This window comes from Strongylocentrotus purpuratus, unplaced genomic scaffold (assembly GCF_000002235.5).
Source record: "Strongylocentrotus purpuratus isolate Spur 01 unplaced genomic scaffold, Spur_5.0 spur5_scaffold_6, whole genome shotgun sequence".
Lineage (NCBI taxonomy): Eukaryota > Metazoa > Echinodermata > Echinoidea > Camarodonta > Strongylocentrotidae > Strongylocentrotus > Strongylocentrotus purpuratus.
In genome coordinates, this window is record NW_022145612.1 from 36315582 (window position 1) to 36341157 (window position 25576).

At 39.3% G+C, this 25576-nt stretch overlaps 1 protein-coding gene and 1 long non-coding RNA gene across 3 annotated transcripts; one reads left to right on the plus strand and one right to left on the minus strand.

Annotated features, from left to right (window-relative positions):
- Positions 1 to 205: 205 nt before the first annotated feature.
- On the minus strand, positions 206 to 2089 carry LOC105438365. The gene is made up of 2 exons (XR_970931.2): positions 1907 to 2089; positions 206 to 889 (listed from the first exon to the last, which is right to left on the minus strand). It is a non-coding gene; the product is annotated as an uncharacterized LOC105438365 (long non-coding RNA).
- Positions 2090 to 3310: 1221 nt separating this feature from the next.
- Positions 3311 to 24358, plus strand: LOC590820 (nuclear envelope integral membrane protein 1). Of its 2 annotated transcripts, none has more exons than XM_011676723.2 (8): positions 3311 to 3465; positions 13891 to 14036; positions 17541 to 17757; positions 19160 to 19232; positions 20401 to 20494; positions 20977 to 21299; positions 22260 to 22433; positions 23003 to 24358. In XM_011676723.2, exons 1-8 carry the CDS (start codon positions 3405 to 3407, stop codon positions 23172 to 23174), a joined length of 1260 nt encoding a protein of 419 aa, XP_011675025.1. In that variant the 5' UTR covers positions 3311 to 3404; the 3' UTR covers positions 23175 to 24358. The 2 variants fall into 2 exon arrangements, with proteins under 2 accessions (XP_011675025.1, XP_795501.3); XM_790408.5 differs by having other exon boundaries at positions 23027 to 24358.
- The last annotated feature ends 1218 nt before the right edge of the window (positions 24359 to 25576 follow it).

Below are 25576 nucleotides of genomic sequence, written 5' to 3' on the forward strand. Positions count from 1 at the left end.
AGATCAGAAAAGAGCCCCCATAAATTTGCATAAAGTTCAATGCAAAACAAATTTTAGAGTGTTATTTTTACGCAGGCAAGCTTGAAAAGTAGCCCCCGAAAAATAAGTACTAATTTTTACCCTGCTTGAGACCATTACTTGCATAACATGTGTCACTAAGAATAAAAGTGTTATCCGAGTAAAACATCTTTAAATTGTATAACGGTGACAGTTCAATCAGTTTTTTATTATAATAAATGCTTTGTTCATGTAAAGCTCAGGAATCCCACCTTCGAAGTATCACTATCAGAGATACAAAAATGTAATCACTTGAAATGGATTTTTCTTTTACTGAAAGAATAAGCTGAACAAAATCCTTCTTGTCCTTCTCCCAAACTCCGCTTTCAAGATTGTTTGTTCCTACATGTATGTGAAGTCTAGCAAACGCTGATTCAGGAATGCAATGGAGACTGATGTGTGAAGTCTGTGTCTTAGCTAATTTGTTGTCAATGTTCCGCAAGTTCGATGGTTGAGTGCATCCGTCAGAAAAACAACAACATCTACATCTAAGGTGGTTCTGGACAGGACCAATTGTTATATACGTCCAGACTTCCGTGGCATCGCAAACTGTCAACAAACATCACAACTGAGGGTGCAGAGTTCAAAAATAAAAATAAAAAGGTGCTCATAAAAATACAGTTGGTTGCAGACATCATCTAATTTTTAGATGAAGTAGAGCCACATCGACGCTCTAGCCCGCCTGTGTACAGCTGCGCTGAGTGGTCATTCTGCATGTAGCTCCAAACTTTGGTATGGAAAGACTTGGCTGATGTTGACTTTGATGATGGTGGCTGCCGGCTCGTAGTTGATTCCATTACGAGGATAGAAGCTGTTCTTGTATTCTTCGGTCCTGGCAAATGACAAATGATAAGAAGGAATATAAAATTGCTTAGTTCAGGTATGGGGATTTTAAAAGATCTGATGAAAGTAGCTGTCAATTTATGGTAGACAAAACCTGCTTGCATTAAAAAATTGTTTTTAATGAAAACAAATTACAGGTGTCAAATTCATGAAATTTTCCCTTCATTTTTCCACATGTGCACAAGTTGTAAAATGTAAGTGTTTAACTTTGGCTTTTTGTTTCAATTCTGCTTTGTTCATAATCATAATACAACTCGCACAAGGGAAATGCTGCTTATTTCTATGGCTGGTTGTAAAGTTTGAGTTGACCAGAACCAAAACAAAAGGCACAACCAAACTAGACCTAGATCTAGTTTGAGAATCCCTAAATTAATAATATAATTATCTGAGTCTGACCAGACGCCAGAGTCACTGTTTAACTCTCACAGTTGACTGTTAAATTCGTGTAAAAATAAAATGGATTAAGCATAAATATTATCAAGAGAGCTTGCTAATTTAATGGAATAGTACACGTAAGTCGAGGGCCCCAGATCAGATATGGCTTTGTTTTATGCCGGATCGGTACAGAAAAGGCTATGTATGGGACCGGTACGCGGTCACGGTGATGACTACGAAATAGTGCGGCCATGTTGGCGAAACGTACACTTTTCGCGCCATATCGGCAAAAATGAGTGATTTTAACGTAGCCGTCACACAACTTCCGGTTGAAAATCGAAAAATGTGTAACTTTCATGGCCATAAAAGCTAATAAAATACATCGTGCATCAATTGAACTCTGCGCTTTTTCACTTCTGCCAACATTTTTCTTGTGAAAAATCAAAAAATTGGGGAAAAACATTGCTAATACCAGTCAGGAACACGCTAAATGCAAGGTAATGTCAGAATACCTCCTATGAAAGAAGGAAAATATGGACACATTTCAATGAATATTTACAATCACTTAGATGCGGTAAAATTAGGAAAATTTCATATCAAAATACGTAGAAAAGTATGGAGATTCACTTACCCCTACATGCTACGCAGCACAGTAAAAGCCATAGCAGCTGTGATAAAGTTTGTTGACCTGTGCAAAAGTCTCACGAAATCTCGCAAATCGCGGGACACGAAATACGACGGTTTATCGCACTTCCGGGTGCTGTGTAAATTTGGGCATTCTGCCTAATTATCGCGGGCGTTGCGGACTGACTGCTCACTCATACCATAATACTGAAAGTTAAAGATAATCTGGACTTGAACCACTCATTTCGCTATTAAAACTGTATCTAACCAAACTAGAATATATAACAATGTGCTTTGGCATAATGCATAGTAAATGGCACATGTCCTTGGCTAAGAATATATATATACACATGAATATCGAGCAAAAGACAAATATACTGACAGTAATAAAGTATATTCTCTTCTCAAAACTTACTTAAAATGTTGTCTAAATCAAACAACATAATCATCAATCTCACACACACGATAATACTTTCCTATCATTTCTACAAGTGATTACTAAGTTCATCAATGACATTATCTCTTCCCACATGGCATCTCTTCCCACATGGCATTTCTTATATTTCCTCTCATAGTCCACATGTCATATAATCCAACAAGTCATTGGCAAAGATCATTAATATCTCTTTTTACACAGTAATACAAGATATGTGAATAGTGAAGCTAATAGTTTAGAAATACACATATTATGAACAACAAGAATATAACACAATTGAATAATATAAGATTCTTTCTTACCTATGAAAGGAAGACAAAATAAGAAAGGTGTTGACTGAGATGCGTGGCAAAAACAAAGTGAGAAGCCACTCCTGGTATCCCAGCTGGTGTGTTTAGGTTAGTTGTGGGTGAGGCCACTCTCGCAGGAGGGGGTACCTAATTAACTAAGAGGAGGGACTATATGGGGGCTAGAAATATACTTGTGTCATACATACATAGTCAAAGATATACAAAAAAATAGGGGGGGGGGGTATTCTGTGGGGCTCCACATTTTTTTTTTTTTTTTGGCGGGGGGGGGGGGGCAAGGCCCGCTCGGCCCACCTGGATCCGCGCATGTTGTGCCCCCCTCCCCCCCCCCCCCCGGTAAGAAATTCTATTATGGAGACGGTAATAATTAGAGCCCTTCTCATATTCTCTCTCTACACGATCATCCGATCATCTGTTTTGGGATTTGCTAGCTAGCTATGAGGCGCCGTTTGTAGAACTATCATATAGACGAATTATATGTTATGTAGACTAGCTAATCATTATTTAACAAATAATAACCATTATTTACATATAATGCAAGTAAATGTATATTTTTATTTGTAAATAATTCTTCACCAAGTTTCTTTATTTATAAATAATTACAATTTAGTCTTACTTCATTATTCATAAATATTTACAATTCACAGCTCAGCATAGGCATAGCTAGTCTACTTGCCGTGCATTGGACGTTAGCGTTGCATTGGTTGCATGAAGCTTCGATGAATTTGAATTTTGATTTAGTATTTTAGGCCTAACCGAAGATGGGAAACATATCTTTCCTGAGTTTGACTTTCCTGCTGTACTGCTGTGGTTCATTGCATGGTGAATATTACGCATTAATCTTTTTAATACTCTCCTACCTAACAAAAGTAATAATAGCTAACGAGAAGTTGAGTTGCACTTGGCGACTTGCAGAGTTATTTGTGTGTGATTTTGCTTTTCACATTGTTTGAATTGGCAATATTGTGAATGGTATAACCGGTCGCGGATGAAACCATTATGATCAGATTGAGATGTCTGATCTTTCTTCTTCCAGATACAGTGCAAGCTAGGGCTTAACTTTAGAATACCCCACCTAAACCTAGTATCTCCGTTGGTCGCCAACGCGCCAACGTACCAATTTAGTGTAGTCCCTTCCTTTCGTATTCGTGACCAGTTTCTGAATTTGCTAACGCATCAAGTCGAGCATGGAAATATGGTTATTTGTTATGTTTTAACTCCTTCCTATTACCTCTTACACATCAAAGTATTTTATTTATAGATTGTTAAAGATGTTCTCACCTTAGTTGGAATGTTTTACTCTTTATATTGCTTGAAAATCGTCAAAAAGCAATGTAGGTCTAACAACTGTTGGAAAGTATCAGTAAAGAGTGAAAAAAAATCGGAAACTTATGGTGTCCATTAAATGGCAAACAAAGAAAGGAAATAAGGCGCGTTGGCGCGTTGGCACGTTGGCCCGTCCCTCATTGACCAACTGAATTAAAATATGAAATAAGTAGCCTAAAAGTAATGGGGGGAAAAAATCAGGAACTTGTGGTGTACTTTAAATGGCAAACAAAGAAAGGAAATAAGGCGCGTTGGCGCGTTGGCACGTTGGCCCGTCCCTCATTGCCAAACGAAAAAAATATAGGAAATAAGGAGCGTTGGCACGTAATTGGTCCGTCCGTCATCTGGCCATTGACCGAATAAGGAATATAACATTCACATTTGTCTTTCTAGGCACGATGGAGATTTACAATTTTATTCATTTAAAAGTACTTGGGGGAGCTGTTTCAAATTAATGCGATATGAAATTAATGATTGAAATGTCACGTTATTAACTTCATGTTTCAGCGTTAGTACGTACGTTGGCATGATGGCGATTTATGATCCATTGTCAGTACGTTGGCACACCGCTGGTGATTGAAATTTCATTAATAATTAGAAAACAAAGAGGATTTGTTGTACCATTCTCGACTCTTATTTCTTGTCTGAATTCAGTTTTTCCCCGCCCGCGCAAAGCGCGGAAGCTTTAATTTGCCTTTCATCAATTATTGGAGAAAGAAGACGATTTGATGTACCATTCTTGACTCCTTATTCTTGTCTGAATTCAGTTCCCGCCACTCCCCCCCCCCCCCCCCCCCCCCCCCCCCCCCCCCCCCTCTCGCGCGAAGCGCGCAAGCTTTGACCTTTCATTAAATTATTAGAGAAAGAAGACGATTCGTTGTACCATTCTCGACTCTTAATCCTTGTCTGAAGTCAGGTTCCCCCCTCCTGCGTGAAGCGTGGAAGCTTTGGTGTTTCATTAATCCCCCCCCCCCCCCCCCCCCCCCCTCCCCCCCCCTCCCCCCGCGCAAAGCATGGAAGGTTTTAGCTTTAATTATTAGAGAAAGAAGACGATTTGTTGTATCATACAGACTCTTATTTTATGTCCTAATTCAGTTTCCTCCCCCGCCCCCCCCCCCTCCCCTTCTGCGCCTCGGACATCGTAGGATCGTTGGCAGGCAAAACAATCTCGGCAAAGTTTTGTTCAACACATGCATGTTGGTGAGAGACAACGACCAACGATGTGCTACGCACAGGGTTTGGTGACGTCACACAGTGTGGACATCGTTGGCAGACAACCCAATCCTGGCAAAGTCATCAAAGGAGAGAGGAATGAAGTACAGAACAATAGAAAGAGTCTATAGTCCGAAGACAGATGAGAATTAAAGAGAATTATTATTATTAATATTATCATTATTGATAATATTAAAAAGAAGAATAAGAGAAATGGGAGAAGATGAAGATCGGAGAACAAGTAGGGCCTAGTGGTCGTGGGTAAAACAAATTGAAAACAAAAGAAAGGGGAATAGATCGAGGAATAATACTACAACAATGATAACAATGAGGGTGCGCATGCGCACATGGTAACGTTAGGTGAATGTAAATCGGCAAAGCAGTGAATTGGCTCAATATAGCGTTAAGATTTTTTAATGCCTGATTTATGTCTTAGTTTCAGAGAAAAAAACGTTGGGAGAATTTACTGTTAATCACTGTTAGAGAGTGTTGCACAGTGACGCCTTCAAAGAAGACCATAAATATCTTTGTGGTTTAATTGAGAAGATGAAGATCAAAGGAGAAGAAGAAGAAGAAGAAGTGGTCGTGGGTAAAACAAATTGAAAACAAGAAAAGAGGAATAGAGGAATAATATACTATAACCATAATATATCAATAAAAATCCATCTACCACAAAAATCTGTACATTTTGATGTACACCCCCTACTAATTTTTTTTCTTCCCTTTTTTCTCCCTCTCTCTCTTTTTTCCATTTTACCAATATTTTTGTCTCCATATTTGTATTATTATGTATCCATTGAGGGTAGTCATACTATCAAGCTTTGCTTACTTTGTCAACCCTCCTGTTTGATGTTTTCGATTAGTTACGGCCAACCTTACTTTGTTTAATCATTTGTCATGTATAAATGTTCAATGATTTGTTTGTTATATATTTGTAAAACTGAAAAAGAAAAAGAAAATCAAGCAATAAAAAATAAACCTGATGTTTCTGATTAGTTACAGCCAACCTTACTTTGTTTCACATATTCTCTTTTGTCATGTATAAAAATGTTTTGTTTGTTTTATATTTGTAAAACTGCAAAAGACAAAGAAAATCAAACAGAAATGGGACCCGGTGTCCTAGGGTTAGGGTTAGGGTGAGAGTTAGGGTAACGCGGAACCCGGTGTCCTATGGTTAGGGTTAGAGTTAGTAACGCAAACTCCAGTGTCCTAGGGTGGCGCGGGACCAGATGTCCTAGGGTTAGGGTTAGGGTGAGAGTTAGGGTAACGCAAACTCCGGTGTCCTAGGGTGACGCGGGACCCGGTGTCCTAGGGTGACGCGGGACCCGGTGTCCTAGGGTGACGCGGGACCAGATGTCCTAGGGTTAGGGTTAGGGTGAGAGTTAGGGTAACGCAAACTCCGGTGTCCTAGGGTGACGCGGGACCCGGTGTCCTAGGGTGACGCGGGACCCAGTGTCCTAGGGTTAGGGTTAGGGTGAGAGTTAGGGTAACGCAAACTCCAGTGTCCTAGGGTGACGCGGGACCCGGTGTCCTAGGGTTAGGGTTAGGGTGAGAGTTAGGGTAACCAAACTCCGGTGTCCTAGGGTGACGCGGGACCCGGTGTCTTAGGGTTAGGGTTAGGGTGAGAGTTAGGGTAACGCGAACTCCGCAAATTCCAGTGTCCTCGGGTGACGTGGGACCCGGTGTCCTAGGGTGACGCGGGACCCGGTGTCCTAGGGTTAGGGTTAGGGTGAGAGTTAGGGTAACGCAAACTCCGGTGTCCTAGGGTGACGCGGGACCCGGTGTCCTAGGGTTAGGGTTAGGGTGAGAGTTAGGGTAACGCAAACTCCGGTGTCCTAGGGTGACGCGGGACCCGGTGTCCTAGGGTGACGCGGGACCCGGTGTCCTAGGGTTAGGGTTAGGGTGAGAGTTAGGGTAACGCAAACTCCGGTGTCCTAGGGTGACGCGGGACCCGGTGTCCTAGGGTTAGGGTTAGGGTGAGAGTTAGGGTAACGCAAACTCCGGTGTCCTAGGGTGACGCGGGACCCGGTGTCCTAGGGTGATGCGGGACCTGGTGTCCTAGGGTGACGCGGGACCCGGTGTCCTAGGGTGACGCGGGACCCGGTGTCCTAGGGTTAGGGTTAGGGTGACAGTTAGGGTAACGCAAACTTTGGTGTCCTAGGGTGACGCGGGACCCGGTGTCCTAGGGTGACGCGGGACCCGGTGTCCTAGGGTTAGGGTTAGGGTGAGAGTTAGAGTTAGGGTAACGCAAACTCCGGTGTCCTAGGGTGACGCAGGACCCGTTGTCCTAGGGTGACGTGGGACCCGGTGTCCTAGGCTGACGCGGGACCCGTGTCCTAGGGTTAGGGTTAGGGTGAGAGTTAGGGTAACGCAAACTCCGGCGTCCTAGGGTGACGCGGGACCCGGTGTCTTAGGGTGACGCGGGACCCAGTGTCCTAGGGTTAGGGTTAGGGTGAGAGTTAGGGTAACGCAAACTCCGGAGGGTGATGCGGGACCTGGTGTCCTAGGGTTAGGGTTAGGGTGAGAGTTAGAGTTAGGGTAACGCAAATTCCGGTGTCCTCGGGTGACGCGGGACCCGGTGTCCTAGGGTTAGGATTAGGGTGAGAGTTACAGGTAACGCAAACTCCAGTGCCTAGGGTGACGGGGACCTGGTGTCCTTGGGTGTTTAAAACAAAGAATAACTTGTGGAAAGATAGAAATGGAAGATTAAACAAAATAATATGGAAAGAAAATTTAAAAGAAGGAGGAAATAAAAAATACCATAAGGAAAGACAGGTGCTAATAAGCAAAATGTAAATGGAAAAGAAAGAGAAATAAAGAATAACATGAGGAAATTAGAAAAAGAAGATAAATGAAGTTTTAAACAAACAAATACATAAGGAGCGTTGGATATGGAAACCCCGCGCGAAGCGCGTAAGCTTTGACCTTTCAAAAATTATTAGAAAAAAAAGACGATTCATTGTACCATTCTTAACTCTTAATCCTTGTCTGAAATCATTCCCACCCCCCCCCCCTCTCGCGCGAAGCGCGCAAGCTTTGACGTTTCATTAAATTCATAGAGAAAGAAGACGATTCGTTGTACCATTCTCGACTCTTATTAATCCTTGTCTGAAATCAGTTTTCCCCTCTCGCGCGAAGCGCGCAAGCTTTGAACTTTAGTAGTAGTAGTAGTACTACTAATAGGTACTACTACAGATTCTGGAAATGCCTTGTTTCACTATCATTATAAGTATAACTTATCACTCGGTATCAGCAGTCAAGCTTGCAGTTGAAGCATAATCAACAGCGTTAATATTTTGTAAACCAAAATAAATAACAGAGAAAATGGCAAACATATTATGTAAATAACCCACTTACCAAATTAGGAGAGCAGTCATGAGATAATTCGTTCATATGATTGTATATGAAATAGGATGAATATCGCCTGACCTTTATAGTTAACAAAACGTTTTACATTTGGTCGAGTATAAAACAGTTTCGATAAGTCATTTAGTGCTTAGGATATTTTACTATTAGACGAATATTTAACTGGTACAAGCGAAACTTTCATTTAAAATTATAACGTTTATAAAAGTATATATACACATAATTATGTGTGATGTACGTTGTAGGCGGCGCTCCCGGGAGGGGGGCACAGTGCCCCCCCCCCACTTTATCAAGTTCTCCAAAAGTGCCCCTTTTAAAACAGGAAAAGTGCCCTTTTAACTTTGTAAGAAGTGCCCCTTTTACTTTGAAAAGTGCCCCTATTAATATTTAAAAGTGCCCCTTCCCCTTTCCACCTCTGACATAAAAACCCTCTTCTTTACACGTACCCCTTTTCGTTCGACAAGTTCCCATTAAGTGTTCATTTTCCATTCTCATAAGTGCCCTTTATAATCTGTAATAATTTAAGTGCCTCTTTTCAGATACGAGAAGCGCCCCTTTTCACCTCTGATAATTGCCCTATTCAAATCTGATAAGCGCACCTTATATTTTCACATGTGCCCCCTTTCCTTTCTAATAAGCGCCCCCATTTAAAAAAGAGCCCCTTCCCTTTCTCATAAATGCCCTTTTTCATCTGTGAAAACAGTCTCCTTTTTATTTATGAAAACAGTCTCTTTTCATTCTCATAAGCCCTTTTCCAAGACGATGGCGATTTAACTTCAAGTCTCTCAACTATGGCTCGTTGGCACGTTGGCAATATAAATTCAAGTCTCTCAACTCATGTTGGCTCGTTGGCACGTAATTGGCACGTTGGCGATATAAATTCAAGTCTCTCAACTTATGTTGATTCGTTGGCACGTTGGCACGTTGGCGATTTAACTTCAAGTCTCTCAACTCATGTTGGCACGTTGGCACGTTGGCGATATAAATTCAAGTCTCTCAACTCATGTTGGCTCGTTGGCACGTTGGCACGTTGGCGATTTATCTTCAAGTCTCTCAACTCATGTTGGCACGTTGGCGATATAAATTCAAGTCTCTCAACTCATGTTGGCTCGTTGGCACGTTGGCACGTTGGCGATATAAATTCAAGACTCTCAACTCATGTTGGCTCGTTGGCACGTTGGCACGTTGGCGATATAAATTCAAGACTCTCAACTCATGTTGGCTCGTTGGCACGTTGGCACGTTGGCGATTTAACTTCAAGTCTCTCAACTCATGTTGGCTCGTTGGCACGTTGGCACGTTGGCGATATAAATACAAGTCTCTCAACTCATGTTGGCTCGTTGGCACGTTGGCACGTTGGCGATATAAATTCAAAACTCTCAACTCATGTTGGCTCGTTGGCACGTTGGCACGTTGGCGATATAAATTCAAGTCTCTCAACTCATGTTGGCTCGTTGGCACGTTGGCTATATAAATTCAAGTCTCTCAACTCATGTTGGCTCGGGATCGTTGGCACGTTGGCCGTTGGCGATATAAATTCAGTCTCTCATCTCATGTTGGCTCGTTGGCACGTTGGCGATATAAATTCAGTCTCTCAACTCATGTTGGCTCGTTGGCACGTTGGCGGCACGATTGCGATTTCCATTCAAGACTAGTCTATATCTCGGCACCAAGTTGTAGTACTTTAACAAGTTGAAGCGTTGGGTTGGCGGATCAAAAAAAAACCTTTAGTTCGCATGGTGGGGTATTCTAAAGTTGTTCCCAAGCTAGTGCTGCTTCAAGGTGATGAAGCAACAAAGAACAACAAAGAAAACGAAAGACTTCATGCATGGCTGATCGTCAACAAAACAGAGTTTGTTGTTTGATGCTATGGCAGGCAGTCAGTGAAAACGAATTCGTTTAAAACTAAGTTTAACAAAATTAGTTTAAACAGAACTTTGTTATTCCTGGCTCATTTTTCCTGATTGAGGTGTCATATAAAACTAAAGGGCAGAAACTGAGCTTTCTGCATGGAAACAAAATTTTCTTTTTGAAATTCAGATACCAGTTGCCAAATCACTTTTTGGTACCCTTTCTTCAAATTGTTTTTAATCACTCATGCATGAAATATGCATCATATGAGTTGCATTAAAATTCAAATGACAAAATTCCTTACCAGACTCAGCAGTCAGAGCAACAACTGTAAATCAGTTCAAATCCATCCTTTGGAAATATTGGTACAGCCACCCCCTTAAGTACAGTCCATACCAGAGAAATAGCATTACCTGGAGGGGCAAATAAGTTTATCTTTACAATTCAACATCAAAGTAAGTAAGTAAGTAAGAAGATCTAAGCTTTACAAATATGTGTCATTTATTAATTGTAATTTTGATTAAGTTATATTAATAAAACATTAGATAATTCTCGGTTTCGTTTTTCTTGGACGCACTGTATAAAGTGCCCTAGATTCTAGGCCTACTGACTACTGTTCATCTTTATATATTTTTTATATATTTTTGTCATTTTCAGTCGAACTTAACCAGGCTAATTTCCTCTAGCCCTATCAAGGTTGGATTTTCCTTTAAGACTTGAGACTTCATCAAAATGAGCACAGAGATTAATGATTATGGTAATCGCTGTTAAGCTGGTGGCTGATTTGCCTTGAATTTTGAGGAAAGTGAAGCCATATGTTAAAGAGCAATGGGCTGCTGCCTTATTTGTAATTGAAAACTTCAGAAACTTCAGATGCCTTTATCAAAGTGAGGCAGTGAGGTTCAGGATTTCTGAAATTGTAGACATGCTAGAGATTGAAACTGAAAGTAATCATGCAATCAACCATTTTTCCATATTTAGGCCTTACAATAACATTTACAGCTCTAATTGAGAATATAAGAAACTATACGGTAATAATTTTGTTGATGAGTTTTCTTTATTTATAATTTTCATAAGCATATCAAAATGTCTTGTTTTGGTTGCCTAGGACCTCTCATCTAATGCAAGGGTCACTCTGTGGCCTGGACCCACCCTCCTCAGAGGTCGCCAAATATCGACGTCGACTCGACGCCTAAGCCTGACCCTGACCTATTTGTTGTTGTAGTGAAGTCCTAACGTTCGTTTTTCTTCATTGGGTGAAGCTTTACTATACAAATTGATGAAATGTGTGAAGCTTTGACGAGTAATTTGTTTTTTCTGGTGATGTGACATCGAATCCAATCGGTCGCCTTGTTTGTTCAGGTGATGTGACATCGAAGCCACTACCGGTCGCGTCGAAAATATGTCGAAATCATGTCGAAATCGTGCGTTTCAAAACAACTATTTAATTTTTATTCCGGTCACTCATGCACTCGCATCAAAACCGTTTAGCATTTCTCGCTCCGGTTAACCGTTATTTGCATTCATTTTGGAATGTGCTAATAGCCGATGATAAAGATAATCAAAGAAACCGCAGTGTAATATTACACCCTGGCCGCTGCGCGCTAGCTTTCTGGCAGCAGTTATCCCCATGAATGAATTTGTAAACAATAAAACAACCAGCCCCCTTCTCTCTTTTCTCACCCTCTTTATTCCCTTCTCTCTGCAATGTGTTCATCGCTCATGTACCTTTTCTTATTACTGCACTCTCAGCTCACAACTTTCTAAATGTTTACACATTCGATGGTCAGTTCCTCTCACATCCCTTCTCCCCCGAGTCTCTCTCTCTCTCTTTCAATATTAATATCCATCCCTTGCCGACTCGCCCCCTAAAATAATGTTCATATATAAATAAAATACAAAAATATTGATGACAATAATAATTGAAGTTTTAGAAATATCAATCAACAAAGTCTTGGATATTATTTGTGAGTAATTTAAGTTTTTGATCATTCTTCAATTCAGCCGATTAACACAGCCACCCTTTCTTACTTCGATCTTCACTCATGTCCCTGCCTCGTCCATGCTAGGGACATGCAGGGACATGCAGGGACATGCTAGCCCATATGCATGCTCTCTCAGTCACACACACATGTACACACAAACCTCCGGCGCCCAAATACACTGTACATACACACAGATGGAGAGCTCATGCTTGTCACATGCACACATGTGGGCGTGGCTTCTTGACCTCCCACTGAACTGGGTACGGTGAAAGCACGCGCGGTCACCAACCTGTAATTTATGCTGGTATCAAACTCCACCCACATAGCTAGAGAACCTTCCTGATTGGTCACTAACTTGGATCAGCTCATTGCAGGGTGTGTCTTGGGTGTGTGTGATACACACTTCCACATAATTTCATATGGCAATGATACATGCAGGGAGCTCTCTCCCTGACCATGTGCAAACATTGCATTGCAAAGGCATATATAAACACGTCACAGATCAGCTATCTTCACAGAGTAACTTTGCAAGGTTAATCATGATATCAAATTCAGATAAGGAATAATAAGACATGTTTTATGTTGTTTATTACTGGTCTCTGTTTATCAGGATGACCCAATTTGTGCCATAGTCCGGGCTGGGAATGCTCAGCCCGACAGTCTGAAGACCAGCAGGGTTCCGAGCTACAGCACTATTAAAAATACTGTATTTTCACTTTTTCAGATTATTATTAAACGGTTAAACGAAACCGCCCGTATACTTTTAACGGTTAACCGTTTAGCACAAAAACCGTAATGACTCAGGCTTAGGTGAAACAGTGGTGAAGCTTGAACTATGCAAATGGCCAGTATGGTGAAACAGTGGTGAAGCTTCAGACCGGCCGAAAACTTACAAAAGTGAAGCCTCACCTATGGAAAACTGACACAAGTGAAGCCACACCTATGTAAAACTGACAAAAGTGAAGCATCACCTATGCAAATAATTCAAAGGGTGAAGCCTGGACTAACACATTTGCTGATAAGAGTGATGCTTTGCCTTTGTTTTTTGTAAAGCACATGAAGTGATGGTGAAACCCTGAGGTTACAAATAATTGGCTCAGGTGAAGAAAGGTGATGACCTGAGGAGGGTGGGTCCAGGCCACAGAGTGACCCTTGCATAAGTTTCATGTAAGTGTGAATTCCCCCCCCCCCCCCCAAAAAAAAAAAGAGGGGGGAGGAGAAAAAAGACATAATGAAGGTTTGCAAAGTGCAAACCCACCTCTCCAGGGTTTGTTTTTATTTTAGAATTCATGAATGGAATTAAACAAGCCAAATGAATGTGCAAATGCGTATGCAGTGGAAACCAACACTTTGTTTTTTATTCATATACAGGGTGTATGAAGACATTAAATATCAACAGTATAACTTTGTTCTGTGTCTCGTAATGAAACTGCTACATTGTAGCCACGGCATTTTAACTTTAAGGTAATATTTTGAGACCACATTCATATGAATTCTTTCTCAACAGTGGGACTGGGAGCAGATGCAAGCTCTCCATCCAAGAAGTCCTTCCCTCCATGGGAAACAAAGAGCAATGAGTCAGCTGGGTTTCATATCTACTGCCACAGTGGCTCAAAAGAATGGCTAGTTCTCAAATTCCTCAGTAGTGTCACGGTAAGTATCCAGTGTAACAAACCATTAGTGCATAATGAAGAAGGTCAGCTCTCTGTAAACAATGCAATGTATTGTAAAATCATTAATTAGCCTTTAAGGGGGATTTTTGTTCGATGCCATTTTTTTTTCTCCCGAAACCTTCTTTTTCGTTACTCGAGGGGGGGGGGGTTGCTCACTATCACCCCTGAATAATTGTTTTATCCCTTTCAATAAATGTCCCCTTTTCCTCTCATCATTAAACGTGCCCCTAATTTAAATAATAATAATGATAATAAATTATATTTCTATAGCGCATTATAAAAAATATGTTTCTATGCGCTTTACATTGTATTATGTAAAAGCTTAAATAATTATCTACTGTTGAATTAGCCTCAAACAAAATTCTGACAAAATCTTAACTAAAATACATGTAGTACAACAATAACTAAATATAACAACATTATAATTCATTCTTAAATAATGATACAACAATTATTTTATTTTTACATTAAAAGTTATAGACATATACTAGGCTCGTTTAGAGTAAACGTTTAATCGTATACCTGCCCGGTAAAGCCAGCAGTCGATGGTCTGGATGGTAGGTGCCGTTCTAATGGCAAGCGGGAAAGAGTTCCAGAGGGTGGGAGCATTGAAGGTGAAGGAGCTACGGCAGTAGCACTGGGTTTTAAAACGAGCCTAACAAGGAACCTGAAGAAGATGTTTGTTCTGGGATCTGTGAGCATGGTAGGGTGTGTAGGTATGAATGAGTTCAGACAAATAAGAAGGGGTAGAGTTAGAGAGAGACTTGAAAGGAGGATCTTGAAGTGAATCCACTTGTTGATTGGGTGCCAGTGGAGGTTACGGAGAAGGGATGTAGTAGAATTGAGACCAGTTGCTCTCTCTGTGATTCTGGCTGCTATGTTTTGAAGCTATTTACAAGTTCGTTGGCAGGTAGATTAAGATGAAGTGCATTGCATGTGTCAAGTTTAGAAGTGACAAAGGCATGGATGAGAGTGAGAGTTGTCTTCCGGTCTAAAACCGTACAAATTCAACCTATCTTTCTGATGGATGACATGGCAGAGCGACACACCCCTGCGACATGAGATTTTCTAGTAGCGTGCTCATCAAAGATAATTCCCAAGTTCTTAGCCTCGGCCTTGGCTTCAATGACTGTCTCATCATATCAAGGAGAAGCAGTAGACTTATCTTCTGGTTGTCCATTGACATAAGAAGATCACTTTTGATCCTAAGAAGTGCTGTTTCAGTACTATGAAATTTTCAATATGCTGATTGATTGAACGGCAAGAGTGAGATGCTGTACTATTCGGGTTGTATGGAATCCTCCTTTTAATTAAGATAGTGTTTTCTGATAAATTTTTCATTAATTGAGAGTTTAATGAAGGATTGCTCACTGCAGTACACATTACTATTCAAAGTAGCATACAGGCAGAGTGTGAACAAAAGTCCAAGTTGCTTGCTAGTGAATCCAGTGATTCATGTTCGTCCAGGCATACAATGCATAATAGGCAATTAGGCATACATTACATAATAGAGTACCAGGGGGCCGTTTCTCGAAACCGTCATAACTACAAGATCAACGATATCTCGCCACTGTCGCGCAACTTGTCAGCTAAGTGTTTCACGAATCCGTCTTTGCCAAGATGAGCGACAACTTCCGCGACAAACGAGTTGTCACTGCTCCGAACTTGTCATATCTTTTTAATTGCTGTAAAGCGCCATCACAAGTCAGTTTGTTGCCATTCCATGGGCCGCGAAATGGACGATTAGTTTCACTATCATTTTGAGAAAAATATAGACGAGTTCGGTACGTAATTCTCTGGGATGCGAAATGCAAATGTACAAAAGTGAGAATACAAATTATACAGAAACTTTAAAAAGCTGAATATAAACATTAAATCACAAATCATTAAACTATAACATATAAATACATGTAAGAGAGGTAAGAATGTTACACACCGTTTTCCATAGTCGATCCATAGTCTTTTCTTAGAATACCGTCATACCTTTGGGGCCTATGTGCATTATTATTCCCTCTCTAATTACTTCTTCCAAATTATATTTTCAATATCAAATCAATTATATAACAAGTATTTATGAGACTCTAGAATAAAAACTGGCTGAGAAAAGACATTTTGCCTAAAATTCCTCGTCACAATAAACAAAAAAGTATGTATTGATAAACTATCACATTACGGTATCCTTCAACTAACTTTTGATTCGACTGTCAAAAAAAAAACACTCACCCGTTTTTCTTCAATTTAAGAATCTTTACAGAAATATGCAAATCGTTTGATGATGTAAATATGATAATGACACTCTTTATTATTTATTTTAGGAGAATTTATATGTATATATTTCTTTTTGAACAATTTTAGCCCCAAAACTTGTTTTGGGTTATTCTTCATACTGTAAATCAAATGAATCGTGACAAAGACTATCTTCTTGAGCTGCTAGTATCGCGATATATCGATGTCATGTCTGTCATGGCTTTGTGAAACGGTTTATCCACTTCATGACATCTCCGTAGGTCGGCGACAAAGATATGACTGTCATGGAGTTGGTTTCGAGAAACGGCCCCCCGGGTACTTGGTTTCATTAAGTACTTGTCAAAGTAGGAGCAATCTCTCAAAAGCTTGCTCGCTCGCATTTATAGATGATATAATCATGTCACTTTTCAAAGGTCTTTTCAGTCTTTCGTTATGAGAATGTGCTTATACCCACATGAGGACTGGGTATTTGCCTCTTTATAAGATGTAATTTTCCGCACTACTACCTAACTAATCTTAAATTTTTCCTCTCTCGTAAATGAATATTCAGACCATCGCACCCAACTACAAAGTATGATGCTTACGCATCATGTTGTATGATGTATTGAGAGAAACAAATATTGAAATTATACCTGATAATGCAATCACAATATAGGTGTATATACCAATGTCTAAAGAAGTGTATACAGTGTATTTTGGCTTCGAGATTTCTTTGTAGGTGCCCTTTTTTTCTGGAAAGTGCTCCCTTTTGTTGGTGTCCCCCCCCCCCCCTCCCCACTTTGGAAATCGCTTCGCCACATTTGCTTCCATGTGTAGACATCATGAAGAATTATCAAGAATTTTTCAGAAGAACGATGAGGACGTACATCCGTGAACTCGAGAACCAGCTTTTATATACAGTGTGTGACGTCTTCAAGGCGGAGCGAACATTTAGCAAAGGGTATGGGTGTGTTTCGGGCGGTAAGCGTCCGGTACCCACCTGGTAAGGACCCGGCGACGGAACGGATCCGGTATGGAGACGGAATGCAAACATTGAGGATACGGTGGAAAATCTAACAACAATAAAATCTTTGGGGCTGTTGGGCTTAGCCGGCGCCATGGGACAACACCATTAGGGACTGGATGGCTTGATGTTTTGTGATGTTATGACATCCATCAAGATTCCAATGATACATGTAAGTCACTCTTGTAATTTGAAGTTTGCAATGAATGCTTTCATTAATCTTTTTTTTACCAGGTTATGTTCACTCCGATGGAGGCATCCGAGACACTGCTCCTCTACATTGGTAACAATGCATCAGCTGTTGAGGGCGCTAGAGACTCTGCCGGGATCTTTAAAAAACTTCAGTTTTTCTCTCCATGGTCATCCACCAAGCAGAGGCTGTCCCCTTTCCAAGATACCTGTGTGGGTGTTGTTGCTTCTGGAGGATTTGAGCTTGTGGCCCATCAGAGAAGTAAGTGGGCAAGTCCAAACTATTACATGTATCTCCCCAACATCCCATAAGTTAAATGACCACATTTTAGTTATTAGTACATCTAATGGTTGAGTTAAATTGTGACCCCTGCTTAGATCAGATCAAATATCAAATGTAGTGTCAGATTGGATTGTGGGGCATAAAATATTAAGAACCACTGGTCTAGAATTCATGCTTTGCATCAGGAAAGTCAGCATCTCTTTTTAAATTGTTGTGTGATATATTGTCTGTCCAGAGCCAGAAAGGCGTCAAGGCTATGTTTGCGTGAATAGGTTTAACGCCCTTATGGATATAAAGAGGCAATATGTTTCATGGTGTGATATGTAAATAATGTGTAAATGAGCTCTGACTTTTAAGTGACAAAGAACTTTTCAATAGTCACAAGAGTTCAAATACATATTGTTAATTTTAGATGAAGATTAAATAGCTTAGGCACGAATGCAAAATAGATTATTATATACATGTACCTCATACATAGATTGTCATTCACTGATTGGTCAAAACTATATCACATGTCAAAGAGCATTTCGATCTATCAAGTATCATTACGTCAGAGGGTTTGATAGCTTACTATCAAACCCTGGGATAGGACCCCTAAGCCCTCCCGCGACTTAGTTGCGCACACACAAATTCTTTGAGTTGCTAGGCTACCGCAATCGCGCGCACGGTTACGCGCAGCGCGTAGGAATTCAATACTCTTGCCTTTAATTTTGACTTGATGTTGGATTTTTCTTATTCTGGTGAGTGAATTCCTCTTGATCTCGTTTCCTGTTTTTTAGAGCTAGATCTCAACATACAGCTAGAACTAATGGGATGAAGGATGAGGTATATAAAACAAATATGGACTGCTCTGTAATCGGATGATGGTGGGAACTACCACTCCCTCGGTGGTGTGAACACCACCTTGGGAGTGATAGTTCCCACCATCATCCTCATGAGCAGTGAATATTTGTATAATATTACCCTTATCTGTATCATGGAATAACAAGAAATGCTTACTAACTAATACTAAATGAAAATGTACTGGTTTCCAAGTTTTCATTGATAATGAAAATAAGTTGATATCTTCGTGAGATAGCGAAGACTATTTAATTTACAAGTGATCATGACACTTTGTTTGAAACAGGATTCTTAACCCGAGTTATCATACCATCTCAATGCAGCTCATATAGACTACACATTACAAAGGATTGGCTGAAATTTTAAAATGATCTTAAAAAATTGTGTACACATGTCAAGTTATTTTATGATAAGTATATATGTTTGTGTGTAGACAGAAAAGTTAACCAAACTTGATATTTTCAGTGGATCTGTTTTATCATTGCTGCTGCTGTTAATGGTTTTTGCTCGTAATTACTGGTCTTGTCCTTCTCTTTCTCAGCTATTGATGTGCTCTACCTCAGTTTATTGCTAATTGGGCTTACACTATACCTCATATCACCAGCTCTTAGTAGGTATGTACAGTGTGTAGGTCTCCCTACCTTCCCCAACCTATATCCTCTGCAAAGGCACAAGTATAGAACAGTGAAGAGGATGATAGATTTTAATTTTACTTTATAAAAACATTGCATGCACTGTACAAGATATTCATTTCTTGTCAGATTTGTTTTGGAATCAGTTTTACATTTTGTTACTCAGTTCAATTCATTTACCTCCACAGAAAACAGCTGTGTAAAATGTGTACAACAATGCAGAAAACACATCTACCGTAAATATTGCAATAGTAACATTAACATGGAATAAAGGAATAAAGGACGATAATTGAGTATATGTGGGGAGCAGGCCTGGTGAGAGACTGGCAAAGGCCCAAGGGGTATCAAGGGCTAATCCCGAGTGAGGTTGGGATAGGACAATAATCAAGTTCTTTCCTCTATGTTGCAATTCTTACAAAGATATGTGCTGCATTTGTGTGAACATCAATTGCTGTCACTTTGTGCAATATAACATTTGCTGAGTGTGAGCCAGGAGTGTTGACCTACTACATAGGTACGATACGGCAGATGATTTATTTGTAATTTATAACTGCATAGTTAAAACTATTACAGTTGTTCTACAGTCTCATGGCCAGAGGTCAGAGTGCCTTTTGTGACATACATTTGACCTGATGGCTTGATTGTATGGTAGCCCTTATACAACGAGAATTTTTTGCAGGAGTTTTATGCTTTGATAAAAGCATGTTATGAAATGTGCTAATCAAAATACTGGTATTACTGATCTATTAGCTATTAGTCTATAAATTGTGAATATGCATCAGTACAAACAATGGTCAGATTTTGTAGAATGCTGAAAGGGCAAAAATGCTGCACAACAGACCAAAACTGTGACCTCATTCCAATGGGAATTATATTTATGGGGTAGGCTGCCTTGTTTTAATGCATCACTGCCTCCAGAAATGCTTTACAATCATTAAAATTTGTGTCAACTTGAATGATTATGTCTACTTCTTGAGTTTGATACCAAATTGTTGCAGCGCCAACAATCTGATGAAAATGAAATGTGAGTGATTGTGAAAATAATGTCTGATTACAGGTGTACCTAAACTTTTGGAGGGCAGTGTATAAAGTTAGTATTGATTTTGGATACCAGTCTTGATTATAAATGTACATTTAATTGTTCTATCAGGAACTACATCTTTCACTATTCATCTGGAGTAGCCATAGGAGTGTTAGCATCTCTTCTCATTCTCATCTACGTGTTCAGCAGATTGGTTCCAAAGGTAGGAGAAAAATGTCCCTTTTCTTTTGTATACATGTACACATATTAAGAAAATGTACTATTTATTATTCTGCTTTAAAATTGTTCTAACATTTTATGAGAAATAAAAGTTTAAACTAAAATTGAATTAAATAGTGCCTTCAGAATTATTGATTGTGTTATTTGATATTTCCAATTTTCCATATGCAGTACAACCTCTAGCCAATTCGATTCAATTCAATTCGATTCAATTTATTATTTCATAAAAAATCACATACATATATATACATTGAGAATTGTACAGGATCATTAACACCCGATAAAGCCGATGGCTTGAGGGAAGTGGGTGGACCCATAACATAAATGACAAATGTGGAAAATACAAAACATTAAAATTTACCGTAATAAAACAAAATGCAAGATGTTTTATGCTTCCAAAATGGCTTCTATGTCATACCATAATATAAGTAACTAGTAAGGCTATCCAACATTGTCCCATTCCAGAAAACTGGTGCCATGTCGCTCCTGGTCGGAGGATGGGCCTTAGTGGGGTTCTTCATGCGATGGATAGTAGAGAACTATCTGACGGTCCAGTACAAAGGTTACATCATGGGCTACATAATCCTGGCCTCGATGATCAGCTTTGCAGTCTGTTACCGCTATGGACCGGTCACTGACAAGCGCACTGAGAATATCTTACGCTGGGGCTTGCAGCTCATCGGGCTTACATTCATCTACAACTGTTCTCAGCTAGAGGGGGCTTCTATAGCGATCATTGCAATCTTGTTGGTGTACAGATGGATACCACAAGGATCGATTAGAGCATTGTAAGTTGATTTGTGCCATGTATCCCTCTGTCTCTTTTTTCTGATTTTTGGTAATTTAATAATAATTAATAACTAGGATTTATATAGCACTTACACAAAATACAGTCTCTAAACGCTTTATAGATAAAGCAGTTGATATATAGTGAGGACATGACATCACAAACTGATAACAAAATTGCCAATTTGTGTAGTGATTTCACTTGTTTCATAGTTTTACATACTTTTTTTTTTTAATTCATAACTTTCTTATTAGTTATCTGATTTTGCTCAAACTTTTTTTGATTGGTTTGTGAGATTTTTCTGCTTCTATTGAAAATAAGTTATTTTTGGAGCGGACTTGTACTTTAATGCCTTGCCAAAAAACATTAGTGCCATGTCAGGGATCCAAGAGTTACAGAATAAAATGTGAAGTTGGTAATTAGTTGTTAATGCCTTAATGCCCATTGCGTATGAAGCTTGATTTTATTGCATTATAACCTGTGCTAATCATGCATGTGAAGGCAATTAGTCCATGTGCTTGTTTAAGTAATTCAGATCAATATTTGCAATGTTAATTTTCTATTTCCGTTTTGTACAATGTAACTCACACAATGTTTACAAAGACTGTGCTAGTTACCAATGCCACAATACACCAACTAAATTAAATTGAAGCCTCATATGCATTTGACATTTTGGCAGTAAACACCAAGACTAAATTCAAATTTCATCTTTCTAATCAAACAGCTGAGGACAGAGAAAAAGGGAAGTGCTGTAGATTACATAGTCATTATGAAAATATGTTTCGTTAGTTTCATCATTTTAATCTCAGGATATTTCAAACCATTAAAACCGAGTGATTACCAAGTTGTATTGAGCTACTTTTCAGTAGATTAGAGGAAATCATTTGTTACTTTTCATGAACAAACACATATTTGAGTCAAAAGTACCAATTTACTTTTGAGGGTTTTGTTGTTAAAACAGAAAGAACATAAGTATCTGGATACATCGACCCACACCGAGGCTGCTGACAGTTGATGAGTTTGAGGAGCAGGGAAGAGAAGAAACCAAAAAGGCCCTTAAGGAGTTGAGGCAGTACTGTAGCAGTCCTAAGTGCAATGCTTGGAAGGCGGTCACAAGGCTGGAATCTCCCAAAAGGTACAAGATCATGGCTAGGATAAGAGATATTTAAGATGACTTTGGGAAGTGCCATGGGACACATTAGGATTCAATATACCATATAGTATATTTACATGTATATATATATATATATATATATATATATATATATATATATATATATATATATATAGCACCAAACATCATTGGTAATTTTCAAGTTAATTGGCAGGTGGCTTTACAAATGCAAGTGTGTCAGAGGTCACCAAGCAATGACTTGTGTAAATGGATAAAGGTACTTGTTTAGAAATGCTCCTTTAGAACTGAGTTAGCCGAAACTTGACAAGTCGGTGCGAGTATGCTTGACCTTGAGGTGTATTTTTGGCATTAATCAAGATATTTCATTTGGTACTGAGCATGTGTACCAAGTAAAATAACCTTGTGATAACATTATATTACTCTCTCACACTTCTTTTTAAACATTTTTAAAGAATTTTGATAGTTTGCTAAATGCTATTTTAGGGGATTCTGAGAATATCAAAATGTCTTATGTCGATTGAGATCAGTGTGATTGTGCATGTATAGTGAAGTTGTACATAACCCAACAGGTGTGACACATCTTCTTCTATCAGGTTTGCAGAGTTTGTATCAGGAGAGGGCCATGTCAGTCAAGATGAACTGGATTTCTATGCATCGGATGTGACACTCATATCAGAAGATGATCTGATGACCAGCGATAGCAGCAATGCAGTCAGTTCTGATGAAGAGGATTCCAGGTGACCTAGGCTTCCAATTAGAAAACCATAGATCAATGCTATGATAAGAGTGGGGCCATGCACATAATGTTCAGAGGATATTATAACCAGCGAGAGCAGTGCAGTTGGTTCTGATGAAGAGGATTCCAGGTGACCTAGGCTTCCAAGAACACCATAGATAAATGTTATGATAAGAGTGGGATCACGCACATAATGTTTAGAGGATAGTATGACTAGCGAGAGCAGCGCAGTCAGTTCTGATGACAATGATTTTGAAGGTGATTGGGCCTCCAAGAACATTTTAGATCAATGCTATGTCAAGACAAAACAGTGGGCAAACACGCTGGATAATATTATGACCAGCAATACCACTGAGGTCAGTTCTGAGGGAACTGATTCAAGGCGAATTAGGCTTCCAAAAACACCTTAGTTGTGTCAAGAGAAGGAACATCACAAGACATATGAAACAAAGGATACTCTTGTTACCAGCATTAACTGCATGGTCAGGTCTGGTGACGGTGATGCTAGGTAACTGTTGCTTCCAAGAACAGAGAGGAGTGCTGTGTGAAGTCTGGGGATATGTAGAGGGCATATGAAACAGATGGGAATTTTCTTATGAGTGACAGCAGTGCAGTCAGTTCTGACAATGATGATTCAAAGTGACCAAGTCTTCCAAGAACACCTTGATAAGAAAAACTAGCTTAGTCCACTCGTGTCTTTGTAATGGAGTTCAGTACAGTCTGTAAAATATAGACTATACCAGCCAATGCTTTATAGGAAAAGTGGTTTGAAATGTTTAACCTCCCGAGATGATTATTCAATGAATATGGATAAGTTTTATTGTTCATAAATACCTAAAAAATAAAATAGCCTTGTTCTATTGGTATTTGAAAGCAGACATGTTGCCATGTTTTACTAATACATGCAGGTGGAATACTAGAAATTGTGTCGATTTTATTGTAAAGAAAGGCAAGGTTCCAATAACTTCGGAAGGGTCCATGTAGATGTAGAATTCAGTACTTTGTATTCAATTTGTCATGGATTGCCTGGAATTATTATGTCTTCGGGTTGTCCGTCCGTCCATTTGCCCGTTCTGGTGATTCGTGATTACGTTATCTCAAGAACCGATTGATGGATTCCTGCCAAACTTAGGTCATGTATGTATCTTGCAGAGCTAATAAAATTGATTCCATTTTAGGGGTCACAAGGTCAAAGGTCGAAGGTCACAGTGGTCATTATGTATGCAAAAATAGCTCGTGATCACATAATTAGAACCGATGGACGGATTACCATCAAACTCGAGACATGTATGTATCTTGCAAAGCCAATGTAATGATTACGTTTTAGGGCCACGAGGTCAAAGATAAAAGGGTCATACATGTATATGAAAAATAGTTTGTAATCACGATATTCTGAGAACCTGTTAATGGATTACAATTAAACTTGAATTTGAAAAATTGCTTCTGTTTTGGTTTGTGAAAATCGCTCTATGGTGGAGGCTTCATTTTCGACTACACGCAGTCGAAGTTCCATCTAGTTCCAAATACTTTTGAAGGATTGATGCCCAAATAGGGGCTTGTGTTCAAACTAAATGTATGAGAAACTGCCATGCAATTTTAATGTTCTGTGCTGCAGGGTATATGTTTGTTTTTTTACTTCGTCAAACTTTTAGTCTTTCATTAGCAAATCACAAATGAATCTAATTTTTTCTTAACTCACATTTAATAATGATAATAATAATAATATTGTATGAATGTCATTAAATCTATGAATAATGAAAAATTATGAAAAAAGGAGAACAGTATATTTTAAGGAAGAAGTGTCAGGGTGGACTTCCCCTTTAAACGGATTTGCCCCGTTGATTAATAACCCAATGTAGGGTGTCTCATACAGCTTTCAAAGCTAATTGAAGGGAACTAATTATTTCTGTGCTTTTAAACCATCTAGATACACCATGAAAAACACTCTTCACCAAATCCATGATGTGAACTAACATTAGTAATGTCTCTGAATATCACAGAGCCAGAAAAGGGAAATCCTTCTAGTTTCCCCCATACCTAGCAGTCATAACACAGAGTAAATCTAAAAATCTTCTTCTTCCTATTCTCCTTCTCATTCTCCTCCTTCATTTCATTTTCTTTCAAGAGTTAACTTTTGATTTTAAATTGTGTGGTTCCAGTATTAAATTGCAATGGAAGAACAGTTCATACATGTATTTAAGGGCAATCTAACCTTTGTAATAATTTCATTTGTATGAAAGCGGAAAAATAAGAGAAACAGAAAGTTTGAAATAAATCCAACCAATACCAGTAAGTAACTTATGTTTGAAATATGAGATCACTAAATCTATGTGAATCGCCAATTGGCAATTCATTCACTTGATTGTGATGTATTCACAGACAACCCTCTGGTTTCTCGTGTAAGAAA